This window comes from Hemicordylus capensis, chromosome 4, assembly GCF_027244095.1.
Source record: "Hemicordylus capensis ecotype Gifberg chromosome 4, rHemCap1.1.pri, whole genome shotgun sequence".
In the NCBI taxonomy this organism is placed as follows: domain Eukaryota; kingdom Metazoa; phylum Chordata; class Lepidosauria; order Squamata; family Cordylidae; genus Hemicordylus; species Hemicordylus capensis.
In genome coordinates, this window is record NC_069660.1 from 245,205,935 (window position 1) to 245,220,186 (window position 14,252).

The following is a 14,252-nucleotide window of genomic DNA, read 5'->3' on the forward strand; positions in this document are numbered from 1 at the left end:
CCAAATCAGGACATGCGCAGGACGATCCCTTGTCTTTCCACCACTCCTTAGTCTGGTCTATGTGGTGGCGCTGCTGCCGCCGCCGCCGCAGTGCCCGGATGTTTCAGTGGAAGCGCCAGGTTCGCCCCTGCAGTTGGAACCTGTAGGAAGCGGGGCGAGAGTCTCCAGTCGGGAGAGACCATTCGGGGGGAGGGGTGGGTGTCAGTCAGACAGACAGAGTCGGTGGCAGACGCTTCGCTCCGCTGGCGGAGGCCGCATCTGACGCCACCCCCTCTGGTCCAGGAGACCGGCTGGCCCGGCTCCAGCTCCAGATCCGACTCCCCGCCTTTGTTGTCCCGGCGCTTCAGCCCGGCGATCCCTCCGTCCCTCCCTTTTCCGTTATCGGCGCCGACGGCCCGCAGCTTTCGCCGCCGCGTTTCTGCCCCGCCGCGAGGCACGTTCTTGGGGCGGCCGAAGAAGGCGCGGCAGCTGCGATGAGCAACTCGAGGAATAACCGGGTGATGGTGGAGGGCGTCGGGGCCCGGGTCGTGAGAGGGCCCGACTGGAAGTGGGGGAAGCAGGACGGCGGCGAGGGCCATGTGGGCACCGTGCGCAGCTTCGAGAGCCCCGAGGAGGTGGTGGTGGTCTGGGACAACGGGACGGCCGCCAACTACCGCTGCTCGGGAGCCTACGACCTGCGCATCCTCGACAGCGCGCCCACCGGTGAGCGAGGAGGGAGGAGGAGGAGGGCGGGGGCCTCGAGGTGCGGGGGGGGGGCTCTCCCCGTGGTGGGGGGGAAGGGTCTCCACGGTGACATTCCAGCCCCCCCCGCCGCCCCCCGTGTAGCTGGCGCGACGTCGAGCGCCGGCCTGTCCCCTGCAAACAGAGGGCGCCTGGCTCGAGGCTCCTCGGGAGACGACTCTTGCTGCCTGCCAAGGAGTTGCCAGCCCTCCGGTCGCCGGCTGCAAACAGGGGTCCTCCCGACCTTCCTCTGGGGAGGGGCAAAGCCTGTTGCGGGAGCCGATCGGGGGACGAGAGGCGCCTCAGCCGCCTGGGGGGGGGGGCACTTCAGGGGCCAGAGTAGACTTGCACTAATTCTCAGTCAGTTGGAGGACTCCCTTCGAAAAGGGGTAGGCAGGTGTTGCCCCCCCCCGCCGCCTCCCAAACTGCATTTCAAGAAAGTACCCTTGGTTTTCTTGGACCTTGCTTCGAGGATTGGAGGTGGCGGTTACAGCCTAATCCTATGCACCTTTCCATGGGAGCACATTCTGCTGTCTCTAGTGGGGCTTACTCCCAGGTGAGTAAGGATAGGATTGCAGCCTTAGACTCGAAATGGAGGCAGGTGCTGTATGCGGAGAATCTTTCATCTAGCAGTAGACGTGTCTTGCCTCAACAGGCATGACCTCAACATCTTTTTTGTTTTGGAAAGTTTTTAGTGGTGTGGTTGTACAGTATTGCTACAGAAACAATCAGGCGTTTTGGAGCACTCTTCCTTGGGCTGCTGATTGCTTATGTGGTCAGTATCCTTTAAAAATGTGTGGAGAACGTTTGCATTTGTTCTTGAACTAATGCTGCTTAGTCCGGGAGGTGCCCATTGTTCAGTTCTTAGCATAGAGGAAGTGAATCTGCATTTCTTGTAGCCATTTAAACACTACTGGGAAATGAAGATGCTAAATGTCTAGGTTATTGTAATATTCATGGTGCCTGTGGTATGATAGAAATTTTATATCATTTGTACTTACAGATTATATTCCTCTTAATAAACAATGAGAATGCATTGTTTATATGTTGTCCCACTCAGTCATTTAAAATACTGCTGGCTTTTTATTTTCCTCAAATTATGTATCTTATTCACTAGTGGAGCCTGGTTCCATGCATTTTTACTCAGAAGTAAGATCCAATAAGTTTGAACATATGCAGCTGCCTTATACAGAGTCAGTGACTTGGTTCATCTAACTCTGTATTGATTGGCAGTGGTTTTGTAGGATTGCAGGCAAGGGTCTTTCCTAGCTAGCTCCCGAGATGTCAGGGATTGAAGCTGGACCCTTATGAGTGCAAAGCATGCCCTCAGTCACTAGGCTACAGTTCTTCCCTACTGTGGTAATAAGTTTAATTGTAGCCTTAACTTTGTGCCATTGAGAGATGGCCTACTTAGAACAGCTTCACATCTTTACACAGGACAGATGAAGTTGGAAGATGAACATTAGTATACATGCCTGGGCACCCTGTTGGTAACTCAAATGCACCACCTAATGACGAATGCTGTCAATTCTTAACAGCAACATTTACCCATAGGGCAAGAGTTTGGGAGAACAGTAAGCAAGCATTGGCCTCTGTTTAGAGGATCTCTTAACTTTCCCACAAGTAATCAGCCTCTCTGGTCTGGCAGTGTGGATTACATGTGGAACAGAGGTGCTGCATAGCTGCCCTCAGTGCTTGACATTTTCTAAAGCAGGGTCACTGTTTATCTCTGTGTTTTTGAAGTAGAGCTGCAGCTACAGTTATTGTTACCATGTTTAGCTTGAATTACTGTATCTGAATGAATTGAAGCTGAATGTGAAAGCATGGACACACGCACCTGCCCGCTCTGCTTCTCTCGAATAATCTGCACCATGGACAAAGCTGAATTCCCATAACTTTCCTAGATGAATTTCAGATACATTAAGTTTTTCAGAGTAATATTTCTGTCTATCCCAACTATTCTGAATTCCACTATTTTGTCCATTAATTGCATTTCCATTGCAGTTCTTGCAGTGCAGACCTGCATGGTGTTTTAGGAGACTTAATACAAGAGAGATGTGTAGAAGTCCCAGGTTTGTTTGTTTGCTTGTTTAAAATATTTATACCCTGTCCCTCCAGTATACTTCTGCTTGGGGCAGCTCACAACATGAATAAAATAGATACAATAGATCGGTTCAATCCTGGCATATTTGTTTAAAGGATTTTGGATAGCATGACTAGGAAGGGCTACTTGGCTGAGACTTTAAGGCGCTTCTGCTAGTCTAAGTAGGTAGTACTTAGCTAGAGAGTCTAATGATCTCTAACTGTACATATCTACCTAAAGTAACAACATCTGTGCAAAGCTACCTTGGAGTGTCTTATTAATTCAGTTTGGATTTATTAATTCGATTTGAATTTGATTTCTTTGAGTACTTTGTTTACTTGTTGCCATTTGTAAGAGTACATATGTAGCAAAAACTGTTAAATAAATAAATAGACATAAATTAAAAACCACTCTAGGTTTTAATTTGTCCTAATAGTTGAGTGACTTTGTATGTGTGCTGGCACCGTGTGGGGGGTTATTGGGATACCGCCCCCCAGCAGGAAGCAGAGTGGGGCAGTGGAGAGCAGGCCCTTACCGGCTCACCACCACCCGTTCTGCTTCCTGCTGGGAACTTTTAAAGTTCTCTGTCCCCTTTTCTTAAAGTGCTTGAACCATGGTTCAGGCACATCCCTAAATCCTTGGCATTTCTAGGTAGGGCTGGGAGAGATCACTGTCTAAAACCATGGACAGCTGCCACCAATCAGCATAGACAGTAGGCCTGTGTCATAATGTGCAATTTCAATAAATGTATACAACTAACCTGGTGCTGCATGGAGGCGTACACTCCCAGAGTGGCCAGTTCCACATAGTACCTGCTATTTTTTTTTGCTGGGGCCACTTCCTAGATTCTCCTTGGCTCCAGATATGTAGAATACACTCCTCTGGCACCAGAAATGGCAAGTGCTGGGTGGAGTTGGCCGTGCTGGAAGCACCTGTCTTTGTGTGGTACTGGGGTGTGGTGGTATATATTTATCGGAATCGGTCATTCTGAGACACAGGCCTAGTAGACAGTATTAAGCTAGATGAACCAATGGTCTGTCATAATGAGTCAGACAGACTATTGGTTCACCTAGCTTAATACTGTCTTCTAGGCCTGTGTCTGTGAAGGGATCTTCATGTGTTCATAGATATTTAAAACCAAACCATTTAGAGCTTGTTACACAATTACATTGAATCATATCTATTTTGCTATAAGAAGCCAGTACAGATGCTGGAGCACTGGTGAAAAATGCTCCTGACAAATCTCCCTCAGCAGGGGGAAAGGGTGCTTATTATGTTCAGCAAAAAAACACTCCTTGCATTTCAACATACAGAGAACGTACTGAAATGGAATCATACTGAAATAGTATGCTAATCTGTGAAATTTTCTCCAGACTGGCAAGTCATTTTGACCTTCTATCTGTATTGACTAAAAGTTGAAACTACATAAAGTAAAGTAAATGTGTACTCTTTGGGAAAGGAAAATGTTCTATAATTTTTTGGTGATCTCTAAGCTGCAATATGTCCTATATATTCAGGAAGAACCTCCTGTTATTTCAGGCTTTTAAATAATTTTTAAAAACTTGTTTTAATAATTTTATTCTATTGTTTTTATTGTCATGTATTTTAATTTGTTACTTTTAAATATTTAAAATTTTGTACACTGCCTAGAGATATATATATCAGGCGGTATTAAAATATGATAAATAAATATAGATATTTAAGTTGTCGAGAATAAACTTCCATGGTCTATTGGCTTCCACTGATATTTCCTTCATATATGTGCATGTTATTGTTTGGAAGTCCCTTCAAAGGTTTTTGGAAAAAAGTGCTTGTTACATACTATTTTTTGGTTTGTCAATTTTGTTGTCACAAAGTCATTTCCTACTTTCTTAGAAGTTAGTTCCTGGGAAAGGGATGCTGGCAGGATGGATAACAATTAATGTTTTTTTAAAAATTAAAAGATTTTTAATTTAAATAAAATACTAAGTTTCAGATTCTCATGTAAAAAAATAACATAATTAATATTAAATCTCATCACAAACATGCTACACCATGTTTAAAAGTCTCCTAAAAATGAATTAATGGTTCTGTCACACAAGTTGAGTCACCTACCAGTCAGACACAAGTATTCATTTCAGTTTTATCTCATGAAAATGGCTCTAGTCTACCCAGTAGCTACCAGATCTTGCTTGTAGAAAATTCTCGGCTTTTAGTCCCTGTTTCTAAGCAGACTAAAGTAACATTTGCAAAGTCAGAGGCTGGGTTTCTTTTTTGGGTGGTATGGTCTGGGCCACTGCAGATGCATTGCATTAAAAGTTGGGTATTACATAATATTTTGTAAATTAGTAGGAATCAAATGATCAAATTAGATATATTTTCCTAGATGTTGTAAATGCTCTAAAATAAATTTATTTTAATTTTAAGATTTGAAATACATGAAAAAGTATCAAGGTAAACTTTAAATACTTTAGGTACTTTAAATAAGTATCACTTTTATTTAAACCAGGGTTTTCTTTTGGTGATTTACATTGCCTTGATTTAAATCAATGCACACTGGATGCTGGTTGGCAAATTATAAGTTTGATCCACTTAGTTGAGCTTAATACATCTGAGAACATAGGACATGGCCAGAGATGTGGATTTTCTAGGAAACTTTGAATTGGGAAAATTTCTGCATTTTTTTCTTGTGGTGGGGGGATATCCAGAAATGTTTTCCATTCAGAACTTTTTTCTATTTGCATAAACAACGTATTAATTGCCCCCTCTATCTCAATTTTTCAAGTAGCCAAGTAGTTGAATTGAAATATTTGAGGGGTGGAAATCAATGAAGACACGTCATATGATTCAAACATTACACTGAAACATTCAAAGCTTTATATGGAAATAAATTATTTTTTATTGGAATACTCAATACATCAATAAAACATATAAGCATTCTCTCACGTCCTTCCTAGGAACAATCATCTGAAAAACATTAATTACAGCTTTGAAGCTTCCAAGTCTGTATAATGCATTGGCATCCTTTCATTGTTACTAGTGAATTTAAAGAAACAATGAATTTTTAGAAATCGTAAACTTTCAATGGGGCGGAAAGGTATAATTTTCCAGAAAACTTGGAACCCCACATATCTAGACATGCCAGACTGGATCAGACCAAGGGTCTCTTTAAGGCAGCAATTTGTTTCCAACAGTGGCCAATCAGACATCATTGGGACTCTTGCAAGTAGGAGATAAAAATGTATTTCCCTGTTGATTGTTCTTCGTAATCAGTGTTTAGAAGTATGTTGCCTCTGAACATGGAAACTTTATTCATCATTTCAAATAAATAAATAAATAAATAAATAAGCGTCAGTCTTTTATTCCCCACCCCTTCAGTACACTACTGCTCAGGGTGGAAGAGTGGTTGATAAACCTATCCTCCATGAGTTTCTCTAATCCTTAAAAAAGAAAAAGAAAAAGCTACATATTGTGGCAGTAAATTCCTTAGAAGGATTATTGTGTTTGTGCTGAACTTATTGTGAATCTACTTGGAGTGATCCCAGGTTCTATTAGTATGATGGAGAAATTTCTCTACCAATTTTCTCCACATTATTCATAGTTCTATAAACCGATATAATGTCTCAGCTTACTCGTCTAAAAAACAAATTGGCCTTCATGTGGAAGGTGCTCCCTTACTTTAACCATTTAGTGCTCCCTTACTTTAACCCTTTCTGTGCTTGTTCCAGCTCTGTGACAGTCTTTGAGATGGACAGCTAGAATTCTGTAAATTTTCCCAAATATTATAAAGATATGGTTGCTTCTAATAGAACTGGCTGTTCTATTAGAAGCAATTGATAACCGCCATTACTGAATATTACACTGTTGAAGCTCACTGATGTTTTTAATGAGTTATCCATGATGATCCTGAAATATCTCTTGTGCAGGTTGCAGCCATATCAGCTTCTATGCAAAATTAGTGTTTTCTAATGCAAACTTATGGTTAAATAGGAACATAGGAAGTTGCCTTGTACTAAGTCATACAATTGGTCCATCTAGCTCAGTATTGTCTAAACTGACTGTCAGTGGTTCTCTAAGGTTTCAGGCAAGAGTATCTCCCAGCTCTACCTGATATATGATAAATTGAATAATTAATGCTGACATTTTGAAGATTGTTTTAAGAAGCTATTAAAATGATGCTGTTAGTCTTTCCCCCCACACAAATCAGTACATGTATTGTATGCTTATGTAAGCAAAGTTATACAAACATTATAAAATGTTCTAATTTTGCTCCTTTTACAGGTATTAAGCATGATGGAACGATGTGTGATACTTGTCGCCAGCAACCAATAATTGGTATTCGCTGGAAGTGTGCAGAATGTACCAATTATGACTTGTGCACAGTGTGTTATCATGGGGATAAACATCATCTAAGACATCGCTTTTACAGAATAACTACACCAGGAAGTGAACGGTAGCTTTTTGATTTGTTCACATTCTAATAAAAAAATCTAGTTATAATAAAAAAGACTTTTCATTGCTCCTGAATGTTGAGGTGTTCAATGCATTTAAATTTAAGCTCCTTTAATAACTGAAAATCAAGAAATGTTATATTCAACAATTTATTGTTGCTCTGGCCATTCTTTAACATATTGCTTGGCATTACATTTTAGAGTATTACTGGAGTCACGTCGTAAATCAAAGAAAATAACTGCAAGAGGAATCTTCACAGGTGCCAGGGTAGTACGAGGCGTTGATTGGCAATGGGAAGATCAAGATGGTGGCAACGGGCGTAGGGGCAAAGTAAGAGTTCATAGTACCTCAAAAAGAGCTCCAGAGTTGAAGCATGTCACCATAGTTACCTGTGTCTGTTGTTAAATGTGTGGGTGATGGGGTTCAAGACTAGTGTTTCTCAACCAGAGGGTTATTTTACTTATTGGGCCAGTTCAGGCATCACACCGAACATCAGTTAAAGCTGAGCTCCTCACAATATATGTGAGTTTGGGGCATATCGCTCCTCTCCTTTTCCAGCATGAGCTTTCATTTTCTCTCTAGGTTAAAATTGGTCGGTTCCTGGCTTAATTTAACTTAGGAAGTGGGCACTCACATGGGGATAGGAAGTGAGGAGACTTCTCCCCCAGCCCAGTTTTAACAGAGGTTCCACATTATGCCTGAATCTGTCCATTGTTTATAAGTTATGTAGTATTCACTTTTTGTATCTTTCCCAAAAAGAGAAGCATTTGTCTGTGTTTGTGTATGAGAAAAGCATGAGTGCTTTTAGCTGATTTTTATTTTTGAAATGACAATTGCTAAATATTAAATGGATGACATTTACCCCTCAGTGCTCCTAGCCTTGAGCTGAAAAGGGTACTAGGCTGACATGCTTGCTCCTCTCTGCCTCAGAAGTGGGGATGTGAAAGCTACTCATCTTTTCCCCCTGTGCTGGAGCTCCTCATTAGTGGGTTGTGCAGTAAGCATTCTCCAAGCTTTTCTGTGACTGTTGCAGGGCAGCATTTCTTCATCTTAAAAGGATAAGAGATACAGCTGTACTTTCCCTGCAGCACTCTTTCTGACTTTAGAAAAGGGTGTGATGGTGGAAGGACGGATAGTTGGCTGAGCAGCAAGAGTGGGAAACTTTACCTCTCAATTGTAACTTGCTGCATGACCTTAACACCTCTGTGGGTTGATTGTCTTCCCAAGGTTATCTGATTAGTTCATAAGAAGAATCTTGCTAGATCAGGATCAAGGCCTATCTAGTCTTGCATCCTGTTGGAGATGAAAGGACGCCCCTTCTCCTGCTATTGCTCTCCTCCAACTTTTACTTGAAGGCATCTAGCCACTGAATCTGAAGGTAGCCTGTAGTATTAAGGCTGGTAGCCACCGATAGATTTGCCCTTTGTGAATTTGCCTAATCCCTTGGATGGCTTTAGATTTGCTAAAGCTGTCCAAGCTGCTGGCCATCACCACATTGCATAGCAGAGAATTCCATAGATTTAATTATATGTTGTCTGAAAAAGTACTTCCTTTTCTTGACCCCAAATTTCCTATCAATCAGTTTCATGGGATGGCTTCTGGTTCTAGTGTTGAGAGGAAGAACCTCTCTCTATCCACGCTCTCCAAACCATGCATAATTTAATAAACTTTTGTCATGTCTCCCCTTAGTTGCTTTTTTTGCTAAACTAAAAAGTCCTATCTCGTAAGGAAGGTGCTTTAGGCACCTGTTTATTTCGGTTTCCCTCTTCTGCACCTTCTATAATATTTTTCAGATAATGGTGACCAATACTGTATACAATATTCAAATGTGGATGCACCAAAGACTTGAATAAAGGTATTATAATACTAGTGGTTTTATTTTCAGTCCCCTTCCTAATGATCCCTAGCATGGAATTTACCTTTTTTCACAGCTGTAGCACACAGAGTTGATGTTTTCAAAGAGCTGTCCACTGTGACCCCAAGATCACTTTCCTTGTCAGTCACCAACAGCTCAGACGTCATCAGTGTATATGTGAAGTTGGGAATCTGGATCGAGATCTGTCAAGATCCATAAGAATGGGATTCTGTGCCTGCGCAGGACCCTCACGGTAGAATGCCGCAGCTCGTCGTGGTGACCAAGCCCCACCTCCACACCCACAGCGTGCTATTTAAAGGCAGGCTGGCGTCAGGTTCCTCAGTTCTTTTCCAACTGCTGTTGCATTTGGACCTCGGTCTGTTGCTCCTCATCAGACAAAGGTCTTCAAATTTTCTTCGTGAGATGATCCCTTTTTTTTTTTTTTTAAGGACTGTTATTTTGGTTATTGACTTGATCTTGGCTTCCAGACTACGTTGGTGGTATTTTACTTTTGGAACAGACTTTGGATGACGCTATTCGCTTATCAATTATGGCTGACAAAAAAGAGTTTTAAGAGGTGTGAGGGCTGTAATGTTAAACTTGCCTCTAAGGACCTCCTTGATTTGTGCTTCATCTTGCTTGGTGAGGAGCATAACGTCTCCTCTTGCAGTATATGTCTGTCTTTCTCCAAGCAGACATTCAAGAATTGGGCTCCGAGGCTTTGCGCTGCCATTTATAACGAGATGTTAAATCCTTGAACTCTGGGTGAGCCTCACACATCAACGTTAATATTTAAATCACCATTGAAAATGGTCTCAACATTGAAAACATCGGCTTTGATCAGCATCGGCTTCGAAGTCTACAGCTTTCAGGAGCCCTAAGTCGCCTTCGGGTGTGAATTCGAGGTTCAGACACTCGAAGTCCAAGACCAAGCAGACAACTTTGGAAGTTCCATTGACACCAAAACCGAAGAAGTCTAAAACCAAAGTCTTAACCAAAGACAAAACTCCATCGCCGTTGGACCTACAGCAGCTGGCATCGAACTGTGTATGGGCCTCAAAGTTGTTGGTTGCCCACAGTATTGGCCCCTTGACATCGACCTCTTCGAAGAAGATGCTGGAACCACAAGAGTCTCTCAATGCCGACTACTCTTTGACACTGACACAGTCGGCGTCGAGGGCTCGATCTCTGTCTCCAGCTTTGACACCCTTGGCTCCATCGATGCCTCTTGATTGACGCTGAGAAGACACCTTCTTAGTTTCCAGTTCTTAGTTTCCAGCTGCAATGTCAACACTGTGTACACCAGTGTTGTCAGCATTGAGATGGCTTCCTTCTGGTGTAAGATACTGACGCCGACATTCAACGTCAATGAAGAGGATTCAGATAGAGCTGCCTGTTTGGATCCCTCCATGGCACGCACATTACTATCGATACCATTCAAAGGGTTTCTTCTCATAACCATGCCTACACCAACAGGGTCTGCTACTACTTGTTCAGTTGACCAGCCGTCTTAAACTCTATCTGCTGACCAATTGGAGGGTCCCTCTGCTTGGCACTCCTGCAGTTTCTCATGCACTTTGGCTTCGGGATCAATGCTTACTATGTTAACTTCCTCTCCTGGCTTTCCATATGATTTTCGGGAAGGGAGACCTTGGAAAATGGTTCCTTTGAAGTCCTATCATCCTCTTTGTTGGCACACGTTCGTCCAGTGAACACGTGATTGGAGATGCTCCTGCCTTGCCGAGCAGGCCTATTAGATAAGCTTCTGTAACAACTCAGACCCCTACTTCACCACCTGTGTCTCTAGTGTCAGCGGTAACTCAGACAATCCCTCTGCCATAAAAACCTCTATGCTTGGCTGTGGGGACTCAAACACTGTCTCTGCTTCTGCCACCTGTAAAATCTACTATTGAGACTCAAACAATCCCACACTCCCCAACTGGATCTCTGTTGGATCATCATGGTTCATCCAACTTCAATTTGGACCCAGAAAATCCAGACAATTTGATGCATCCACCTACTGATGTGCCTCCTTCTACCTATGTTTCCCTTAATGAAGAAATGAAAGCCTACCATAAACATGTTAAGGAAATGGCAGAGGCTCTGGGTTTAGACCTGAAATCTGACCTAGCCACCATAGATGATCCTGTCTACAACTTCATGGTGAAGTCTCAGTCATCTCAGCCTGTGGCTCTGCTGGTTCTCCCAGCTACCTCCAGGGCAGCAAAGTGTTCTTGGGAAATCATCCATACATCGACCCCAACTTCCAAGCTCTTAGAGAGTTTGTATTGTATCCACGAGAAAGAAAATACCTACCTGCTAAAGCATCCTGCTCCTAACTCTCTGGTCATTGACTGTGCTACCTCGACAAAATCCGGATGGCGTCACACCACTCCTGCAGACAACGAGGGGAGAAAGTTGGATCTTTCAGGGAGAAAAAATACTCTACATCATGTCTATCGGTTAAAATTGCAAATTATTCGGCTTGCACAGCAAAGTATAATCATGGCCTGTGGGAAGCCTTTCAAAGCAACTTAGACACCCTATCACCAGAGGAATTGAAAAAGAGATAGCAACAAAGATTGGATAAATTGGCTGCGCTTACTTGACAACAATTGAGCATGGCAGAACACCTAGTCGAGTCAGAATCTGGTTCTGTGGCGGCAGCAGTCTTGCTACGGAGACATGCATGGCTTCGCTCCACTACTCTTCAAAGCAATATGAAAGAAAAAATTGAGAGCTTACCTTTTGATGGTAAGGGCCTCTTCAGTGAGACAACTGATTCACCACAGCTTCGAATTCTTCCTATGCTTCAAAGAATTGCTCTTACCCCAGACAGTGGCCCATGTTCAGACAAGAGGAACGCCGTGATTTCAAGAAACAATATCATCAAGGCAAAGGTAAAACCGCTCCATTTCAGCATATGAAACAGGCGGAACCTCAAAAGCATCTTTGAGGAACAGGACTGCCCACCGTCACCTCTGCGCTTCTCACCCTTCCTACCACCAGGGGCAGTAACGTCTTGGCAAGTGAACAACAACACCAGCCTCACAATTTCATCTCTTCCATCAGCATGCAAATCCATCAGGCTGGTATGCCATGCCCCAGTGTAATATTCAGTATGGCACTGCATAACATTGGACTGCTGGGTCCTGAAAATCATATCCTTGAGATACCTCATAGAGTTCAGAATGACCTCAAACTTTTCAGGGATGAAATTCAATCATCCGTCCCTGTCATTGCAAGAGGAAGTGAAGGAGTTGTTGGAGAAGAGTGCAATAACCCCTGTGAGGTGGGCACACAGGTGGGAGGGTTTTTACTCCCGTTATTTCCATTTCCCGAAGAGGGATGGCGGGATCAGCCCCATCAAGGATCTGCGCCACCTAAACAAGTTTGTGTAGGAAAATTTTGCATGATAGCATTGGAAGAGATCCTACTGCTTCTTTATCAAGAGAATTCACTTGCTATACTGGATCTGAAAGACACATATTTTCATATTGGCATAAGAGATCATCATAGAAAGTATTTACTGATATGTAGGAGAGCAAGTGTACCAATACCAAGACTTAACTTCCGGGCTTTCCACTGCCCCAAGAGTATTTACTAAATGCATGGCCATAGTGGTAGCCCATCTGAGGATGCAGGGTATAGCAATCTACCTATTTTTGGATGATTGAAACCTGACATCTAAAGACCAAGGAGAGTTGCGTTCTCAGAGCGATATGGGTGTATCAGAGATCTGATCCACAAATTCCAACAAAATCCGTCGCAGCCACCTCAACTCATTCAACAACTCTTGGGCCTCATGGTGTCCTGCAACACAGTAGTGCGTTATGCACAATTGAAAATGCGCAAACTACAACTTTGATTTCTGTCAGTTTTCCACTCAAACGTGGACAGCCAACGCAAGTGTCTGGAAATACTAAAACAGATACTTCGCTCCCTTACTTGGTGGATGAACTGCCGTAATCTTTTTATCCTTTTCAAACTTTGACTCCGTCAATCTGGTTAATGATGGATGTGTCTCTGCTGGGTTGGGGTGCCCACTGCGAGAATTATTGAATCCAAGGCAAGTGGAACCCACAACAAACTCAGTTGCATATCAACTTTCTGGAACTGCTGGTTGTCTTCTAATCATTAAAGGCCTTCCTACTACGTCTGCAAAACAAGGTTGTGCAAGTTCAGCTAGACAATACCACTGCCCTGGCTTACATCAGTCGACATGGGGGAACAGTGTCAAGGTCTCTTTGTGTCCTCAGCCCTCAGCTGTGACACTGATGCATCAGACAATAGGTTTACCTAATAGCCATCCACATAAAAGGTCTGGACAACATCCTAGCAGATTATCTGAGTTTTGCTCAACAGCAGCACCATGAGTGGGAGATCAAGACAGAATATATTGCCCCACTCTTCAATGACTGGATATGTCCCACCATAGATCTGTTTATACGGGAAACACGAAGTGCACACTTATTTGCTCAAGGGCAGGTCACGACCCACAAACACTGGGAGACACTTTCCAGATAGACTGGACTCTGGAGATCCCGTACATGTTCCCACCACGTCAATTGATGAGTTGTGCTGTGGCGTATCTTCTTACTTCTCCAATATCATGCATCTTAGTAACTCCATGGTGGCCAAGACAACCATGGTTTCCACAGGTATTAGAAACCAGTACCAAAGACTGTCACAAGAGCTAAATCTCCCAACTCAAGACAGTGGTCAAGTCCTGCATCCAGATGTACTCACACTCCATCTGATGGCATGGCGAATCGGCTTCTGAATAATATCCTACTCAACCGAAGGAAGTTTTCCACCAGGTGTAACTACTTTGGCAAATGGCTGTGTTCTTAAAATCTATGCCAGAGCGCATGGTTTTCAGCCTAAAGAAGCTACTACTAAGGATGTACTCCTCTACTTGACTACCTTAAAACCGCAAGGTTTGGATAATGTGTCTCTAAAATTCATTTGGCAGCACTTTCTTCCAAACATCCAGGCTGTGATGGCAAGACTTACTTTTCTCACCCAGATAGTAGAGCTTTCCTGAAGGGCCTCATGAATGTATACCCACCTATTTGAATGCCTTTGGAACCATGGAGCATATCTTTGGTCCTCTCAGCATTGACCCAGAGCCCATTTGAGCCAGTGGGTACTATTTATCAA

At 43.2% G+C, this 14,252-nt stretch overlaps 1 protein-coding gene across 3 annotated transcripts in view; it reads left to right on the forward strand.

Annotated features, from left to right (window-relative positions):
• Nucleotides 1–14,252, forward strand: part of MIB1 (MIB E3 ubiquitin protein ligase 1) — a 107,070-nt gene that overhangs the window by 26,924 nt on the left and 65,894 nt on the right. The window contains exons 1-3 of one of the 3 annotated variants that reach the window (XM_053243105.1): nt 50–702; nt 7,064–7,235; nt 7,435–7,564. In XM_053243105.1, coding sequence (XP_053099080.1) covers nt 474–702; nt 7,064–7,235; nt 7,435–7,564 — 531 coding nt within the window. In that variant the 5' untranslated portion in view covers nt 50–473. Of the gene's footprint in view, nt 1–49; nt 703–7,063; nt 7,236–7,434; nt 7,565–14,252 lie in introns of those variants that run through there. The other 2 variants (XM_053243106.1, XM_053243107.1) reach the window with 2 other exon arrangements.